We start from the raw sequence: 20,550 nt of genomic DNA, 5'->3' as shown, positions 1-20,550 counted from the left end.
GGACTCGGAAAATGGATCAAGCCGATCGTGGACCATTACCTACACAGCATCTTAGCTGAGGCATGGTGTTGTCCCTTGAAGATAAGGTAGGGAAATATAGGCCAAACACTGCCTTTTATGCCTGTGACACCAACATTCTTCCAAGAACAGAAACTCTGAAACTGCCTCTACCTCGTTCCTCTCCACTGTCACCAAATCCTGTTAGATCTTTCTTCCAAAGTCTCTCAATCCTCCTCCTCTTACTTATCCCTCCACCAACATTCTAATCCCGCCATTCATTGTAAAGCAGGTATTACTACGTACCTGTGCGCGCCAGCATGCAGGACACAGGCCTCCCAGAGCTGACAGTTCAAAGGACTCTCAGCCCCGGAACTTCATTAGAAGAATCATGCTGCCTCTAACTGGCAACCATGAATGTAGAGCCTGTCCCCTGCAAGCCATCTCGAATCTGCTGCAGGTCATTCTGAAACTCTGGATGATTCTGGAAAAGCTCCCTTATGGGCCTCAGAACCGGCTAGCCAGGTGGGCCCCTACCATCACTTCCAGTCTCCCCTCTTCCTCCTAATGGAGCCCATCTGCTCCAGAGCTGGATCCTTGACATCACCGTCTCACACTTCTGCCCACGCTATTCTGCAGTTCTGAACATCCTCTCATAAGAGTCCCCCAGAGTCACGTTTAGCCCTACATCCTTCCTCAAACTTTCTCCACTGATTGGGAGTAGAAAGGTCCCAATTTCTTTAATCACTCATTTCCTTACACTCTCTGAGTCTACTGTATGTTAGGACCTGGGTGAGCAAACGATAGGTCTGCCCTCCTGAAACATAAGATCTGGTAGGAAAGATAGATATCAACCCCCAAAATGAATGGCTTTATTATTTATTTTGTTGTTTTATTTGATTATGCAATGATTTTATTATTTGATATTAATCAGAGTGAATGATTCATCAACCATGTAAAGTTCTAGAAAGGAAAAGTATAAGATCTTGTGAAAACATTTTACAAATAGAACAGGACTCAATCTGGAGGTGATATTGGGCAAGGAAAGGTTCCTTCCTTGAAGACCTGACTTCCAGACTGAAAGGCAGCGCAGCACAGCCCACGGAACTCTCTGCCATGGGAAAGGGTCTGCTCTGTGTGTTTAACACAGTAGCCACCAGCCAAATAGCTACTGAGCGCTTGAAATATGGCTAGTGCAACCGAGACACCAAATTTTAAATTGCATTTTAAATAGATAGATAGATAGATAGATAGATAGATAGATAGATAAATTGTATTTCATTGTAATGAACTCAAGTAGCCACACGTGGCTAGTGAGTGCTGCATTTGATAGTGTGGATCTAAGGATGAGCAGTGGGCGGGGAGAAGAAAGCACGTGTGTGAGAGTCCTGAGGCTGGAGGAAGCACCGCATGCTGAGGACATGGCAGGAGAGAGTTGCTGGGGTTCAGAGCTGAGAGAGGCATCGTGAGAGGAGACAGAAGAGGGGCCGAAGGCCATGTTAAGGAATTTCAGTTCTATCCAAATGGTATTGAAGAGTCGTAAGCAAAAGAGTAACATGATCAGGTTAGCATCTTAAAAAAAAAAAAAGAAGAAGAAGAATCGTCCACCTCCAAGAACAAGAATGGACTGGAAGGGAAAGCATACATGAGGAAATGGGTTAGGTTCTCCCACGAATCTAGACAAAAGGTGAAGGTATGTTGTGTTGGAAATGGAGAGATGTGGAGAGCTATACAGAATTATCCTATCTGATTTCAGGCTCATCACCTATTGCCTGCCCTGGGTGACTTAGGGGAAGTCAGTTAAGTCTCTGAGTATCAGTTTTTCTTTTCAGAGGTAAAATGGGAACAACAACCCCTTCCCTATCCAACTTGTATGACAATCAAATGGATATGAATATGGGTTAGGGAGATGGGTGAAAAGGTGAAAGGAATTAAGAGGTACAAACTATCAGTTATAAAGATAGTCATAGGGATATAAGTAGAGCATAAGTAATATCCTACATAATAAGGAGTTAATATGCTAATTAGACCGAACAGCAGAACGACCATCCAGACGACCTTCTGGACAAAGCTGGGGCTGCAAGGGCCAAGCCCCTTGCATGAATTTCGTGCAGTGGACCTCTAGTAGTCAATAATATTGGAATAACTATGTATGGTATCACATCGATACTAGACTTATTGGGGTGAGCACTTTGTAAGGTACATAAATGTCTAATAACTATGTTTTGCACCTGAAACTAATGTAATATTAAATGTCAACTGTTAATTAAAAAAAAATTATAAATAGCCCTGGCTGGTTTGTGCAATCCCAGTGGAGAAGAGAGAAGAGGATCTGGAGCCATCTCACTAGGGGTCTGGTCCCGTCTCGAATACTTATTAGTTTCAGAGCCTCACTATCTTCAAGTATCAAATAAGAAGAATGGCAATCCATCTCACAGAGTTACGATGAGGGACGCCAGAACATTTTTTTTAATTGTCTGTTTTTAACTCTAAGTAACACTAATTCAACAACCATTTATTGAGCACAAAATCTGTGCTGGGCCATGTGTTGGATGCTAGGGCCAGGTGGAGAAATCATTTGATCTGGCCCTGCCAAGGCATCAGGAGTGAATTGCTGAAATGTTTGACCAAATATAGCAGGCTAATTTTTAAGTTGATGATTTTGTATGGCCCACCAATGATGTTATAAATATCCACATGGCCCTTGGCCGAAAAAGGTTCCCCACCCCTGTGCTAGGGATACAAGGATAATTTTCTCCAAGAGCTCAGCTCATGGTTTAAAAGAGACCAAACAAGTCACCAATTTCAATGCAATCTGATAAGGGCCAGGTAACGAGACACGTGAAGGCAGTGGGCTCTGAGGCAGCAGGCCTTCTCACCCTCTCTTTCCTCTGAGGTTGACAACGAGGGAAGAACTGGCCAGGAGTCATCTAGGAAGGCTCCCAGGAGGAAGCAAGACTTAAACTCACCTTGTAAGATACCAAGGAGTTGGGCAGGTAAAGGAGGTGAGAGAAGAACATTCCAGGTCATGAAAACAGAGACATTGCATTCATTGGTAAACTCAACAAATATGAACTGAGCATCTTATAAGTGAGGAACTCTGGAGAAATACAGATAAATAGAAGATGACCCCTGCTCGGGGGGCACACATATTCCACATGAGCAGACAGCCAGGCAAAGGCACTCGTAATTCAATGTAGTTAGTACAACAATCACAGGACGCTCAAGGTTCTCCATACAGTGAGTGGCTAATTCAAAATACTTCAGGTGGCTTCATACATTTCCTAGCAGGGTGAGAGGAGGCTGGAAAGAAAGGCAAAGGGCAGAGGGTAGGGGTAGGGTGCATATTAGTCATGTGACCTTGGGCTGGTTTACGTGACCTCATCAAAGTTCATTTCTTCCTGCTCCAAAACAGAGAATAATAAAAACTACATCAAGAGGTTGTTGTACAGCCCTAGCTGGTTTGCTCAGTGGATAAAGCAACTGAAGGATCTCGGCTTCGATTCCAGTCAAGGGCATGTACCTGGGTTGCAGGCTCGATCTCCCACCCCAGGTGGGGGCATTCGCAGGAGGCAACCAATTGATGTGTCTCTCTCACATTGACATTTCTCTCTCTCTCTGTCTCTCCCCCTCCCTTCCGCCCTCTCTAAAAATCAATGGAAAAATATCCTCAGTGAGGATATTTTTTAAAAAAGAGAGGCTGTCGTACAGATAAAATGAAGTGATACCTAAGCTTCCCTTATAAGATACCTGGATGAGGATGATAGCATAGTACCTGGAACCTAGTTAGTGCCCAAGAAATGTTAACTGCCATTATCATCATCACCATCCTATTGTTAGTATTGTTGTTGTTTTATTAACTTGACTATGGGGAAAACCAAGTGAATGACTTAGGGAGAAGGACGTAGTGCAACTGCTCTCAAGCTCTTAACTTTCTAACGTCCTTGAGAAAACAGAGCCACCAAGTCAAAATGGATTTTATGTTGCACTCTGCCCTCACCCAGTGCTTCTCAACATCTTACATAGAAAGAACCCTAACCAGGAGGGGGATAGTGACTGTTCCTATGAGGTGCCTCCCTAACTGACTTTGACTTTTAAATACATTTTGTCTTACAAATCCATTCCCCTCATTTCTGTCCTCCTCATCCTCATCGCCACAGGAAACAAAGTGCTCGCTCATTTCCAGGCACTGCGATGGCAGTGCCTATGCATCAGCTCATTGCATCCTCACTGTAGACCTTGAGAGAGAGGTATAACAACCATTCCCATTTTACAGATTAGGAAATTGCTGCAAGAAACCTTATGTAGCTTGTTCAAGATGACAAGCTAATAAACGTTGGAACTGGGACGACGATACAGGCAGTCTGGCTCCAGAATCGGTGCTCTGTGGCTGCTGTTAATATACAGATGCCTCCCTCCTTAAGGAGGGGAGCAGCTCCATCCAGGTTTGCTGCAGCGAGAAAGCCTCACTGAGGACCAATGCCCACAGCACTCATGTGGCTACGGGGCCCACACAGACGGTGAGTTGGCCGCCACTGGGAGATGATTAAAATCTGCCATTAAACCACGCTGTACTTAGAGCAGACCCTTTTTAAAGTAGCTTTTCATCGGGGGATTATATTTTCTTCTTGACAATTTCCTTAATGGCAAGGAAGGCTATATGTTAGAAGAACAAAGGAGGCCCAAGGGCAATAAGTAGGAGATTCTCACCAAGATGGGGCTGAGGGGGAAGAAGGAGGAAAATTAAACAGGCAGAAGAGAAGATGTGCCTTCTTTTATTCCAATACTGCTCCAGTGCCGCCCACCCCCACCTCCTCTCTCTGCCATCTTCTCCGGGGGCACAAACAGGAGCCCAGGGCTCATTAAAGTTTAAACAGACTGATCAATATGGATAGAATGGTGAATTGTCCATCTGTAAATTGCCAAGCCCTTCATGAATATTTAAGGAACTAAACTAGGAGGAGAAGAGAGGACCCAGGACTTCATTTTTTCCCTCTGAAAAATAAGGAGAAAAGAATCTCTGTTGTTTTTGATCACCAGGATATAAAATTGAATAGTCAAGTGAAACTAAAAATGAACAAGTATTGGCCAGCATCACTTCCTTCCCCAAGCCAGCAAGCTGACTCCAATCAAGGCCTGCAAGGCGAACATCTGCCTAGCACAGTGGTCGGCAAACTGCGGCTCGCGAGCCACATGTGGCTCTTTGGCACCTTGAGTGTGGCTCTTCCACAAAATACCGACTTCTGTGCATGGGCCATGAAGTTTCAATCGCACTGTACATGCGCACCCGCATGTGGTATTTTGTGGAAGAGCCACACTCAAGGGGCCAAAGAGCCGCATGTAGCTCACGAGCCACAGTTTGCCGACCACTGGCCTAGCACAACTGAGTTGCTCCTCACTTGCCCAACTTCCTTACTTTCTCAAAACACGCTGCATTCTCATGCCACAGTGCCTTTGCACATGCTGTTCCCTCTGACCAAAATGAGGTTCCCTTCACTTGTCCGCTTGGAAGGCAGGTCAGTCCAGTGACTAAGGGTGCAGTGCTGGAATCAGAGTGTGTAGGTTACAGTCCTGCCTCCTTGTGAAGATTCAACTACATAATCCTTGTTAACACGTTTTGTACCACGTTGGCAATTTCCTTAACGGCAAGGAAGGCTATATGTTAGATACATGAAGCACAGATGTTAGCGATGATTATCAGTGACCTCTTCCACCTTATGTCACACCTGACCATGCTATGCCTGCATGTTCCTATCCTCTGGCCTGTCTACTTTAAGCACCTCAAAGGTAACCCTTTCCTCAGCACCAGCCACAGTCACTTTGCTCTCACCACCTATCATGTCCTGTTTTGGCTGCCTGTTGGTCTCTGTCACTGCTAGACTATCAGCTCCTGCAAGGCCAGGCCTGTGTCTGAAGTTACACCAACACTGTCCCTGGCGCCAGGTGGACACACAGCACACACTCAGCAGGTAGGAGCAGGGAAGCACATGCGAGGAGAGAGCACTACAACTATGGTCTTACCTTTGTGACAATGCAGCATGCGGCCCAGATGTCCTCAGAGGACTGTTCATGATGGTTGAACTGAGGCTCCCACTTGTTAATCGCCTGATCCGCAAAAGCCAAAAGGGTGCCCCTCTGGTCCACCAGAGCCGCACGGACGCTGCCTGTCCCGACATCCACACCCACGTAGTAGCGCCCCGGTTCCTGATCTCCACCAGGCATTGCGTTCCCTCGGCCTACAGGGGTCAAAGGCAAAACCACATGAAGACCAAGCGGTTCTGCAAAGTCAGACACAAGACCTCTGGCAAGTGGAAATGAAAGGGGTGCAGCTAACGAACTGGTGGTCTTCTACTACTTATTCACCCCCAAAAATGTTGAGTGCTAACAGTATGGTAACAGGCATGAGCTAGGTGGTGAGTGAACAAGACAGGCATCACCACAGACACAAAATTCCCATGCTTGGGAGGGGGTCAGACATGAAACATTTATGAACTGTATGATTATTTAAGCAAAGTCATGATATCAAGTGAAAAATGCTATAAAGGTAAGTAAAGGATTATAGGAGAATTGAGAATACGGAGGTAACAGATATGCATTTACTAGTGAACCGTGGAGCGAAATCGCATGAGACCCAGGACCCCCCTTTCCCCCCCCACCCTGCCCTACCATGCCATGGGACCGCCCCAAGTCCCAGAATCCCGCCCCACATGGCCAGAAAGGCGCAGGATGGCCCCAAGTACTGGAGTGCCATCCTGATGCTCTGCCTCAGGACTGCACAGAGCAGCCGCCAGCTCTGCCCCCACTGTGCGTGCCACCATCTTGGGATGGTGTTATGGCATGATGGCCAATTTGCATATTACCTCTTTATTATATAGGATTCTTACTGAATTTGTCAAAATAAGGACAGTGGCCATGATACTGAATAGGAACTTCATCTACACAGTCAATCAGTCACTTAAATAATTATCTGAGCATCTACTATGTGCCAAGCACTGTGAAAAGCACAAACCTCCCCTCTACTCCACACTAGGATTCTCCAAGGTGATTATATTTTAAATGTGTCTTGTTTTTTATTGATTTCAGAGAGAAGAAGGAAGAGGGAGAGAGAGATAGAAACATTAATGATGGGAAAGAATCACTGATTGGCTGCCTCCTGCACGTCCCCTACTGAGGATTGAGCCCACAATCCTGGCATGTGCCCTAACCGTAATTGAACCTCCTGGTCAACGCTCAACCACTGAGACACACTGGCTGGGCCAAGATGAGTCTATTTAAATCTCTATGCTACAGGTGATCAAGGTGAGGCTCCAAGAGGTACATAACTTTTCTCTTAATGCTAAGACCACATGCTTAAGAACAATAAATGTACATTATTATGACCACGCACATTATCCTGATGGGGAAATAGGTCTCTGAGAAGTTAAGGAATGTAGCCAGCACCCCTCAGGGGCAGCCTGGACCCGCAGCCCAGGTCTGGGAGCTCCTGTGTCTCCGCTCTTTCCTGTGTTTCTAACAGCTGGCAGTAGGTTTGGAGAAGAGGCAAACCTCCTGCGGCCCCGTAATGAAGAGACTGGGAATTGGGAAGCAGCCTCGCGGAAGACAGGATCAGGAATCTGTCAGAGAATCTGTTTTCCTTACAGGCCCCTTGTGAGTTACAAGGCAATCTGACCGGAGGACTCCGGAATGCCTTCGTTTTCTTTGCCCCTCCAAATCCCTTTGGCCAGATCAGCCCACAGGACAGAAATCTCAGAGAGGCTTTCATGGTCCATATTTGGCTTTCAAAGAACTGGAACAAGCCCACCCCACCCTCTGCCCCAGGACAGCCACGCTGGTTAACCTGTGACAGCTCCCCAGGTGAGCTCGGGGCGGTCCTAGCACCCAGAGTCCCATTTCAACAAGGGCAGCAGCAGTCTGTGCCCCTTCCCCTTCAAAAAGGTAACGCTTCCTGGCAATGTCACGCTGGGGGACACTAAAACGAAGCCAGCCAGCAGATGTGTGGTTACTGCTTCCTGGATATTTATTCCAGACAAAAACAGCTTCATTAAAAGCGACTGCTTCTGACTTCATTGCAGTGATTTCCCAGCGGTGCCTGCCCCCGCTGGCTGGCTGGCTGTCTGGTTGGCTGGCTGGCTGGCAGGTGGAGAGGAAAATGGGGAAGGTGCAGTAAGAACATTTGCTACCTTCATCGGAGCCTCAAAGAACAACTCTCAAGCTCCAGCCCACTGCTTCCTCACCTTCTCTCCCTCACAGCCCTCCAAGAATCCCAAAGGACCAGGAGCACCAGTGTTCACACCATGCATTCCTTCATTCATTCAACAGTGATATCGTTTCTTCAAGCCACATCTCAGAAAATTTAAATGAAACAGGTCAAAGCAGAGCTGCTCAGTTTGAAGCAGAGATCACCATGGCCCCGTCCCCCTCCTTCCCTCAGGACTCCGGAAGGTTGGCAACCTTTGGCTTAGGGCTGATACACAGCCCGAGGCCCACCGCATCACATCTCAGGCTTCCAGGAGCTTCTCTCTGCCTGCTGTCCAGCTGTGTCCAACCCTGTCCTGCCCGTTCTCACACCCAGCTCAAGACATCCCAAAACTCCTCATAGGTTCCCAAGTGCATCCCACTGCTGCCCAACTGCCCATCACTTCAGACCTGCTCGTCCCTAATTCTTTCCTCCTTCTGTCTGGTGACCACAGACCCACACTCTAAGATCCCGCTCCACCATCACCTCTTCAGGGAAGACCTCCTTGCTTTCTCTGTCCCTTGGAGCCACCAGGGCACTGGTGGAGACTTACCAACTCAGAATTGTGACTTTTTTTATTTCTTTGTCCATCTCCCTTAGTGGCCCGAACCTGAAAAGGGGAACTGTTGATTTCCATATCGCCAGCTCCTAGCACAGTGTCTGGTACATAATCCGTTTCCAATAAATGTTTTCTGAATGAATTACTAAATTAGTGAATCAATAGAAGACAAGGATGAATAAATTCATGTTTTAATACAGTTTGCATTCCTAAATTGTATTGAAATGCAGTAGTGTTTTGTCTTGATTCTAATCCCCATGTACTTCATTCATCCAATTACAAATATTTATTGGATGCTTATAGCTACATTTTATTAATTCCTGGACACTCATTTTTTTTCACATTTACCTTCTGCAAAATCAGAGTGAACCTGACGATCAATGGCATCATACAATTAATTGGTAGCATTTTTTCTTTCTTAGTGGTAAAAGAAATAAAGATGCATCTTGCAATGAATGATATCTGAGATTTGAAGAAATCCGGACTGTCAGGCACCCTGCTCAGAACTCAGGATACAATGATGGACACAATAGGACAGTGCCCCAGTTCAGAGCTTCCTCAGTGTCTTTATCTTCAAAAAGGACGAAGGCTGGCCAAGCTAGCTGGCCCACCGCCCCACTGCCCTCACACACACATCTTACTTCACTTGGGCTTCCTTTCTCTTAGCTTCCCACAGCCTCCGCTGTGAAGGGCCCTGGGGTGCTGCTCCCTAACACTGATCTTAGCATATCAACACCTCTCTGCCCTTGGCTAGAACATTCCAAAGACTGCTCTAAGCACTTCAGAGAGAAACAAGGAATCAACAGAAAATGAAGCATCAATACAAACATTCTTGCTGACACAGACCTAGTTAGCCACCATCCAGACGTGTATTCACTCTTGCCAACCCCAAACACAAGCAAGATCCTGCCCAGGGGGGTGGCCCACGTCCTCACACCTGGACTCCTCCTCCCTTTGACTCTCTCTTCCTCTGCAGGGAGTACACCATCTTACCACCCACCATCCAGACAGCCTGGTTTATTTCCAGTAAAATCCAAGGAGGCGGATTCCATCTCTTTGCTAAACAGGAAAGAGAAAGAACCCACCCTTCAGGGGAGCCCTCACCTCACCTGGTTCATTAACCAGTTCACTCCACTGCTGATGGGATCAGGGCTGTCCCCTTAGCCCAGTGCCTGGCACAGCAGGAACCCAACAAGTCACTGTGTGACTCAGTGGATACCTTTAACACCTGTACTTAAAGAAATAATCAAAGGTGCCATGTTAACTGTGGGTCTGATGCTGTGCTAAGCAGTTTGTTTACATCACCACTTTTTTTTTAACTATTCTAAAATTGTAATTTATTTTGAAAATATTCTACAAAAAAATCAAACAATTCCATAAAACAAATTTTTTTAAAAAAAGTACAACAATATTAAGACAACTAATTTACTGGGGCGATTTTCCTCAGGATCTGTGTAAATCATAAAGTATATATACCATGGTAACATTTTTGAGCTATTTCTATGACCATGGTTGGCACCTATTAATATCTGCCATGGAAATCCTCCAAAATTCATCTTGTTTGCACTGAGGACTTATTGAACTCACTCACATACTAAACTGAATGTGAACTCTCTCCTAATGCCTGCCCTTCAAAGAAAAATCATGAGATTTTCAGAAATTGCCTGTGGAACACCTTATTGCAATTTTCACAGGGGAGTTGAACACACCGTCCTCAATACACTTTCAGTGACATATATATGAATATATACAGAGATCCCAAGTCTGACACCCAGTTTTGTGGGGGGTTTTTTATGCATTCCCCCTTTACTCTGACACTAACCCCTGAACATAATCAGATAAGGAAAGTGAGTCGTGGACAGGGAAAGTAACGTACTCCAGTATGTCATGTAACTAGTAAGTAATAGAGTTGACAGCGATCAATTCCCTCTGGCTCCACAGTCCCTACCGTTTTCTCAGGATGCTACCTCGCCTGATACCCCTTCATTTATCAAATGGCCAAGGGCTCTGCTGGGATCCCTGCCTACTTTGTCTCAGAGAGGCCAACTCAGAACTCGGCTGTCCACCTTTGGAGACAGACCCCTCCCCACGCCACGCTGCCTCTCTCTGGAAAACCGTCATTTCTAGACCGCATTACCAAGGATCCGTCAGGAAGAGTCAAACCCACAGGAACAAGGGCTCCTACCTTCCCAGCATGGCTCGCTCACACCTCCCAGTTCATGTTTTTCTAAGAAATAGATCCTAATGAAATATTTTGGGTTCACCACATTTTCCATTTTATAGTTTTAAGTGATCTCTGTTGATTGTTTCCAGATCTGGACCCTGAAAGCAGGGAGGCAGAGAGGTTCAAGCCTTTGGGCAGCTTCCCTGAAACTCAGCCCTGGGAGTTACACAAACTCTGCCAAAGGGTTTTCCTTACCTTCCCGCTCACTCTGTGCCCTTTGTTCCTGGGTCATAAGACCCATCTGCCGGGTGTCCTGAACTCCAAACTGTATCCCAGTGCCTCTGGGGCTCAAAAGATAAAGTCACTGCAAGATGGAAAACATTATTCCCTTTTCTAAATGTTTTTAAAGGATTAGGGCCCTGCTGTGTGTCTGGCACTTTCACATGTGTGAAACTCTTCTAACTAAAACCCAATCACGTTGGTGAATCTGTGCCCATTTGACACCTCAGTGGAATGGGGAAATGTGCCCCAAGTCACACAAGCAGTAAACAGCAGCACCCATATTCGAACCCTAGTCTCTTAGGGTAAGTCTTTGGGTTCTTTCCACACAACATCAACCTAAAGTTAAAAAAAATCAAGTCCTTTGATCACGTCTCCAACAAATGCAGCAACAACTAGCATGTAGTAAGCTCTGCTCTGCAAATCACCCATGTGATTGCATGCCATCTTTCTAACAACCATGTGAGATAAGCACCATGAGCCCACTCTCCAGTAAAGGAGACTGAGGTTCTCCGCAATAAAGCTGCTGAAGGTCACTGAGCACAGAAGCAGAGGAGCTGGGATTGGAGGTTGAGTCGGTGAGGCTCCAAAGCACAATTTATGAATGGTTCCATCTCATTCTTTTTAGGCAAAGATGAATTTTCTAAAAAGAAAAGCTGATGGGGATATGGAGAGAGTGGTCAGGCAGAGAGCAATAAGGACATGGATGGTGGAGACCAAGAGAAAGAAAAATACTGGAGAGAAACTCAAGCTGCGCTGCCCACAAGTCCTGAGCCATCCCTAACTTCTCAGCCCACACAATGCTTCAAAGGGCAGCAAAGCCTCCTGTCCAAGTCCCCAGCATAAACTGGACTGATTTCTAGCCCCTATTCATCATCAAAAGATGGTTCTTACGATAAATATTTATACGGTTCATTAAGTAAGAGCCTGTATAAATATTATTGGAAATGTGCACAGGAAACCACAGACCTCATGGCTAATTCTTCAGCCAATGTGCAAGCTGCTCAAATGCAGCGTGAAAAAGGGAGAGAAACCTGGACATGGAGGCTATTCTTTGCAAAACTATTTCAGCAATTCTAAGAAGGGGGGTCAACGCTGCAAATACTGCGTTGAAAACCAATCATTGAGGGGCTGTTCCCTTATTTTTTTTTTCTCCTTCTTTCCCCCTAATAGTAATAATACTGTTTCCAAAGACAACAAACCTCTGGAGGTGATGAGCTTACCTTCAGTCCTATTTCTTAAAGAGCCACTCCTCCAGGATAAATGTGGTGGCTGTGTCCACAGACACAGTGTCCCAGGGATCTGGGAGGGAGCTCAATATCTATCCTCTTTCAACTTTGATCTTTAGACTTTGCTGGGAGCTTCTGTACAGGAGTCCTGCATGATTTAGTTAGTTAGTTATATTACAATGGGGGCTGGTAAATTTGGGAAGAAAAAAATAAGCAATAATGGGCTTGTTCCCTTCAGTCTTCTTAACATAAAGAACTCAATACCACTTTAAACAAACCTCATATGCTCTAAGATAATGAGAAAGTTCACAGTGGTGGGAAAGTGCTCATATGGCAATAGTAACTGGCTCTCTCATTGGCTTTATCAACAATACACACGGAAGAAGAAGTGCAGATCGCTGACAGGTGCTTTTTCTCTTAAAGTGAAAGGCTACCATCTCCTAGTGTTCTCTGAAAGATTAACTGAGATTATGTAACTAAGATATGTAGCACAGTGCCTGATGTATGTACGGTACATGCTCAATAAATGGTAGCAATTATTAGTACTATTATTATGTGCCAATCTCCCCGTCTAACACCAAATCACTTCTAGACACCTGAAATCTTTTAATATGTATTATCTATACATACGTGTTTGCAACATATCTAACAGCTCAAATTCCAGCAAATATTAAGTATCTTTTCTATGCCTGGACACTAGGGAGAGGAAGCTGAAAAAAAATAATTGTTGATTTTTATGAATTGACAATTTAATGTAAGAATTTTATTTTTGAAATTCAAATGGTGATGCCTCGAGTTTATGTATTTCAAGCTAAACATAATGCACCTAGTGAAACTGCAGCAATGGCTTCACATTAATCCTAATCCCAGCCATAATCCTAGCCATACTTCTGGAGTCAAGCATCCTATTTCAACTCCACCTTTGTCCACAGAATGCAGACACAGATACACCAATTTACGTTTTCATCACCTTTCCAATCACTCAATCAAAAACTCAGTATTTTTCATTTTATATATATATATATATAAATTTAAATATATTTAAAATATATATAAATATATATATATATATATTTATTTCAGAGAGGAAGGGAGAGGGAGAGAGAGATTGAAATGTCAATGATGTGAGAGAATCATTGAATGGCTGCCTCCTGCACACCCCACGCTGGGGATTGAGCATGTAACCCAGGCATGTGCCCTGACTGGGAATCGAACCGTGACCTCCTGGTTCATAGGTCAATGCTCAACCACTGAGCCACGGTGGCCAGCTGAGCCCATTTTTAAAGATAAACAAGGCAACTGAAGAAGGGGAATAGTGTGAAATCAGACAGGAGAAAGACTGGCTGTATTTTCTAATTCAAAGTTGGATTTCAAAAGGCAGAGAAACCAGAACTCACCCAACCCACTGGCCTGCCTCACAATATGACAGCCACAGGGATCAAAGGACAGCCAGTCCTGCCCGGCCGGTGTAGCTCAGTGGTTGAACATCAGCCCAGGAACCATGAGGTCATTGGTTCAATTCCCAGTCAGGGCACATGTCCAGGTTGTGCGCTCAAGCCCTGGTAGGGCGAATGCAGGAGGCAGCAGAGCGATCAGAGACTCAGTATTTAAAAAGGTGTAACATGGCCAAGGCCTGGGCCCTATTATTACAAAACAAAACAAAACAAAAGACCATTCCTGGATAGTGACCAAAAATGGCCACCCTCCAAGGAAGAGCCACACCGGTGATGGCACAACAGTTGACACCAAGAAAATACAAAACCTAACAATGCCAAGGCCAAATGCACGGTGCAAGCCCTAAAGAAACTGTGGGTGGAAGATCTGACTCCTCAAATAACGACCCAAACTCCAACAGCAGACAGCACCTGAGGGCAAAGAAAACTTTGAATCTCCTAAGTCCTCTTCTAGAAAAGCCTGCTTACTCTCCCCTTTTCAACCCCTATGGTAAAAAAACACAAACCTCCTCAATTGTTATACTGCCTTCCAAGCTCTCTATGCTGCCACGCTGAGGTAGCCTCTTTGCACGGAAAAGCAAAGGGGACCCACAGGTACAAGGTATGTGCCGTTGCTCCCATTACAGGTGAGGACACAAATCCTGAGAGGGTCAACACCCAGTGATGGCCACAAAGCCCAGAGGAAGGAGGCCTGAGTCCCTGCAGGACTCCTGCTACTACCCCGCAGGGACTTGGATTTCCACACTAACAAGCTGCCTTCATGGTGGACACACTCAGAATACCCTTCCATGTCTGCTTATCCTGGGAAGCCTGCTCAGTCATTCAGTGATTGGAAACGCCTTCTCCACACTCTCATTAATAAACACCCCTATGGCACTATAAATGCTACAGTAGGAAGCACTGGTACCAACTGAGAATGTTCTGTCCCCTGCTTCACTGTCCTCACAGGTAAGCACGGTGTAGTGTGATAGAGTAGAAGGGAAATTACTAGGTTGTATTAAATCAGGGGTGGGGAACACCTGGCCCGTGGGCCTTATATCATTTGGTCTGGCCCTGCCATGGCATTAGGGGTGAGTTAATTAAATGTTTGACCAAATATAGCAGGCTAATTTTTAAGTTGATAATTTTGTATGGCCCACAAATGATATAAATATCCAAATGGCCCTTTGGCAGAAAAAAAAAAAAAAAAAAAGTTCCCCACCCCTATATTAAATAATCAAATACCTTTTAAAAATAAAAAGCCTTGCCGAAACCGGTTTGGCTCAGTGGATAGAGCATCGGCCTGCGGACTGAAAGGTCCCAGGTTCGATTCCGGTCAAGGGCATGTACCTGGGTTGCGGGCAATTCCCAGTGGGGGATGTGCAGGAGGCAGCTGATCGATGTTTCTCTCTCATCGATGTTTCTGACTCTCTATCTCTCTTCCTTCCTCTCTGTAAAAAATCAATAAAATATATTAAAAAAAATAATAAAATAAAAATAAAAAGCCTTGAAGGACTCTCTGTCCATGGAGAGTTCCAGAAGCAATATCAGCAAACCTCTCTTCTGTGTAAAGCACCATGCCCCTTCCCTGGGACACTCTCCCTCCTTGACCGAGGACCCCATTTCCACAGGCACATGTGTGGAGGGGAGAAGGGAGATGGAGAGTGAGCCCAGGACCCCCTGTGCGAGGCCGTCTATCTCTGACAAACCCTGAGTCCACTAAAAGCCAGATTTGAACCCGATGGTCACTCCCCTGGCAGGACTCTGGGAGCAGGAAGATGGCAGAGCAGACACAAAGAGGGCTAGGGCTGGTGGCCTGCTTCTAAGTGCAAAGTCAGTATATTTTAACCCCAATATGCCAATTACACAGCTAAGCCCACAGCAGGGAAAATTATAAGCAGTGATGTATTATTACATGGACTCTTCTTTTTGAAATATGAGTCCCTCACCTCTCTTTGAATTCTGAAATATTTAAATATACGGGATGGGGCAGAACAGGTTTACAGGTGTGAGAACCTGAAACAGTTTTATTTTTTTTTTAAGAAAAAAACCTTTCATAGTTTTCATTTTCTTTTTTTAATATATTTTATTGATTTGTTACACAGAGGAAGGGAGAGGGATAGAGAGTTAGAAACAATGATCAGCTGCCTCCTGCACACCTCCCACTGGGGATGTGCCCGCAACCAAGGTACATGCCCTTGACCGGAATCGAACCCGGGACCCTTCAGTCCGCAGGCTGACGTTCTATCCACTGAGCCAAATCGGTTAGGGCTGAAACAGTTTATTTTTGTATTACTATTTCTGAAAGATTATATTATTTTCCAAACGACGACTATAAGCCTACTTTTGCCCCACTCTGCATATGTATTGTCTCTCCCTCTGTCACTTTCTTCTCCAAGGGGCTGCTGTTGATTTGCCGATCCAGTTAACTATGAAATGATTTTCTACAGACCTAACCAGACCTTCAGAGCAATGCTGTTATCATTAGCATATTGGCCAGCATCCACAGCTATTCCCAGAAAGCCACTCAAATTAAAAGAACTGAAAAACCACCGACCTTAATGACTGCTGTCAGGAAGGGCTCAGGGCAGTATTAGGAAGAGCAACAGAATCCATTCCCCACACAGAAACCCCTTCCCAGAGACGACGCCCCGCCAGACGATGGCTGAGGTCTTTGGCCTCTTCTCGTGTTTACCTGTTTATGAAGCATGGCCCAGTGGCTTTAAGACCTAAGGTTATTTGAAGATTAAACATTAGACTTGGAGAACTGGACAGTCTGCCATCCCACACACAGAGACACACTGTCAAAATTACCAAGAGCTACAGTCTAGGCTTAGCCACCACCAATGATGCTTCTGCCCAAGATCTTTATTTGGCCCACAAAGACCTCAAAGCTCTGGCCCTGCCTGCCTCTCTAACCTTCCCTCCCTCCTTCCCTCCGTCCCTGCCCCCCTGTTCCCATTACCCCTTTGTTTCCCTCCCTGATTGCAACCCCTGATACTGCAACCCTTCAAAAGTATTAGCATCCAGTCAGAGGTTTGGAGGTTTGGCACCTTTCATACTGTTTGTTCCCTCTTCCTACGAGGCAAAGAACAAAAACTTGCAGTTCACAGAAAAAATAAATGCGATGAGTACATATGAACCTTTCCCCTCACAAATAAGGTAGGAAATACAAATCAAAACAATATTGAGATACAATTTTACAACAAATTGGCAAAAATTAAATTTTTTTATAATACCCACTCTGGCAAGAGTGTGAGGAAATAGTGTCATACACTTTTAGTGGGATAGTAATTTTTGTCAATATCTGCCCATTTTCAAAATCTACCCTTTTACCCAACAGTTTCACTTCTAAGAATTTATTAGTCGTCTCACCTAAAAATATATATACTAAAAGTCCATTATAACATTTAAAAAAAAAAAAGAAAGAAAGAGCATACTCACAAAAACCCTAGAAACAATTTAAATGTTTATTAATAGGGGACATAAGCAGCTGTTAAAAACAAGAAGGAGCTAAAGAAAAATACTGATTATGTTAGGTAAAAGCAAATTTGCAGTTGTATTATTTTTTTTTATACCTGACATATAGTCAGCCATCAATGCATTTTAAATTTCCTTTATAGAGTTTATTTTTTTTTAATTTTATTTTTTATTGCTTAAAGTATTACAAAGGGTATTACATATGTGTCTTTTTTTTTTTTTTTTTTTTAAGAGGATAGAGTATCAGTGGTTCTCAAAGGGTGGACTCTAGGCAGAACAGCCTCAGCATCACAAGGGAACAAGGAACATGTCAGACATGCAAATCCTCAGGCTCCACTCAGATCTATTGATTCAGAAACTCTGGGAGTTCCCTGGGCTCAGAGCCCTGTAAAGAAACCTCCAGGGGATCCTGATAAATACCAAAGCTTGGGAATCCCTGCATTGTACTAGTATAGAGACCCACATTTCCGGAGGAATATACAAATACCTGCTCACAAAGAAAAGTATGCAGCCCGGCCAGAATGGCTCAGTGGTTGAGCATCGACCTATGAACCAGGAGGTCATGGTTCAATTCCTGGTCTGGGTACATGGCCGGGTTGTGGGCTCGATAGATCCCCTGTGTGGGGTATGCAGGAGGCAGCTGATAATGATTCTCTCTCATCAATGATATTTCTATCTCTCTCTCTCCCTTCCTCTCTGAAATCAATAAAATATATATATATATATATATATATATATATATATATATATTTTTTTTTTTTTTTAAAGTAATGTAGTGGAAGTGAGAGGGCAATTTTTAACTTCCCTACTCGGTGCTATTGGAATTTTTGCAATGAGCAGCTATTACTGTTAAAAGAAAGCTCTTCCTTGTAATGAGTTAAACTCTGCTTTGTATGGCTCCAGCCTATAGTCCTCATTTTTATCCCATGGGACAATCTATACCATCTAATCCCTTCTAGGTTAGCAACCTCCTACTGGGTCTTCTCTCCTCTATGCTGTATATTTTCAATTCCTGTAACTGTTGTTCCTCCATGCCATGGCTTTGCCTGAAACAACAACAAGATAGGGAGAGGGATAAGGGGACTTGATACATTTAACAAGAATGATCTTCAGACACCCATGTTTCCACATGACATTGTGTGGAGATGAGGTACGTTGGATGAACAGCACAGGGCAAGCACACAGTAGGTCTTCTTTACCTTCCTGAAGGCCCTTGGGATGCAACATGTGCTGGGACCAACCAGTGGCCCACACAGCCCAATATGCAATCCCTACACTAACATCAGAATAATCTGTGCAGGAGAAAAGGGAAAGGGAGCTAGAGTGTCTTCACCAACTGTCTCTGAAGGGGGACTTTGTGGTCACCCTGCTTCTATACCCTACTCTTCCCTTAATAGATCATTAGAAATTAGTGTTACCTGTGTTTACTCAATATGTATTTTCACATGAACCCAAATGTTTCTCAAACGTACTTGTATTTGGAGCCAACCCTCATCTTGGATGAATAAATTTCTCGTGAGCATTTACTCTGTGCCAGGCATAGTACTAGTGACTTGGTAGATGGCCTTACTAATCCTCTGAACAACCATGCAGTGGCCACCACTACAGATGGGATAACCAAGGTGTGCAATCAGGTCACAAGCCCAACCTCACAGAGCCAGCGGAAAGCAGATTGGAACTCCAATCCTATGCTCTTTCCACTATGTCACACGATAACCATGAAACATATCAACAACAGCCTCATTTGGCCACATAATTCTATAATCCAAGAGTTTGATAAATTACATTTAACTTAATCTGTCTACATTATTGTTGATTTTACAGAATTTGTCTTCTCAACTTCCATTCTCCATATCCATTCAGTTACCGAGTCCTTTCTTTCTTTTTTTGTTAATATGTTTTTATTGATTTCAGAAAGGGAAAGGAAGGAGAGAGAGAGAATCATTGATCAGCTGCCTCCTGCATGCCCCCTAATGGGGATGGAGCCCACAACCCAGGCATGTACCCTGACGGGGAGTCAAACCATAACCTCCTAGTTCATGGGTTGATGCTCAACCACTGAGTCACACTAGCTGGGCTCCTTTCTTTTAAAAATCAATCAATAAATAAATATTTTCCTTGATTTTAGAGAGAAAGGAGGGGGAAAGGAGAGAGAAACATGGATTGGCTTTTTCCTGCATGCCCCCTACTTGGAATTGAGCCTGTAATCTAAGCATGTGTCCTGCCTGGGACTTAAACCGGCAACCTTTCCAATAAACTGAACCACACCAGCCAGGGCCTGAGTCCTTTCGTAGTATCTCCACCCCACGGCCAGTTTAGCAGAATTCAAGCTACCTGGCTCTCAACCCTGCAACAGATTTCAGTGTAGCTCAGCCCCAAATCCAGATGGCCAAGGGATGGTAATACACTTAGCCTGAATGGTTTCTACTTGATTCCCCCACTCTTCCTAAAGCCGCCCCACACATAAATCACTGTAAATGTACCTCCTGTGTGAACTCTGCTTCATTTGTCATTCAAGTTGATAAAAACTTCCTAAACAATTTAAGATGATGAAGGGGGGGAAGGGGTACAAGACCTCCAGGGGAAAACATGACGAGTGTGGGAAGGAAATCTCATCATGTCTCCCTCGCATGTCAAACCTCCCCAAACACCTACTATTCCTTCTCTCCCATCTGAGTGATGGGCACCACCAGCCACGCTGATCCTGTAGCCAGAAATCGAGAGGTTCTCACTGACTCCTTGCACAGGTTATTCTCCCTCCCCCACCAAATACATATCCACTCTCAATCCTTCTCGGATGCTCTGTGTCCTGTGGACCACAGTCTGGATCTCCAAGGCTCTCTAATCCTCTGTCTACTAGTTGGGTTTGGCCAATGGCGAGCATTAGCAGAAGCCTCAAAGCAGGAAGGAGAGTGAGGCCGGGACCCCTTCCTCTGGATTGGCCTGGAACTAGCTGTACCTCTTGAACTAAGGTAACAGATCCTCTCAAGGCAGCCTTCTTCACATCACTTCTCCTTTTCAGTTGCTAACCGTTCCTCCCCTTGCCCCACTAGAGGGATATAACAAACCTGCCGTGATTAGCCACAGAGATTCGGGCTGCCCTCATCTTTCTAAGTGGTTCCTCGATTGAAAAATATCGTAAGATGGGGGTATTTTATGTGTCCTTCTGATAT

The 20,550-nt window shown here is 44.7% G+C and overlaps 1 protein-coding gene across 2 annotated transcripts in view; it reads right to left on the bottom strand.

Annotated features, from left to right (window-relative positions):
- Positions 1-20,550, bottom strand: part of FGGY (FGGY carbohydrate kinase domain containing) — a 405,151-nt gene that overhangs the window by 372,663 nt on the left and 11,938 nt on the right. For both annotated transcript variants that reach the window (XM_036351580.1, XM_036351579.1), the window contains exon 2: positions 6,019-6,233. In XM_036351580.1, coding sequence (XP_036207473.1) covers positions 6,019-6,219 — 201 coding nt within the window. In that variant the 5' untranslated portion in view covers positions 6,220-6,233. The remainder of the gene's footprint in view (positions 1-6,018; positions 6,234-20,550) is intronic.

This window comes from Myotis myotis, unplaced genomic scaffold, assembly GCF_014108235.1.
Source record: "Myotis myotis isolate mMyoMyo1 unplaced genomic scaffold, mMyoMyo1.p scaffold_m19_p_2, whole genome shotgun sequence".
NCBI classification, from domain to species: Eukaryota; Metazoa; Chordata; class Mammalia; order Chiroptera; family Vespertilionidae; genus Myotis; species Myotis myotis.
Note: the sequence above shows the minus strand (reverse complement) of the source record. Positions and strands in the feature narration are given on the sequence as shown.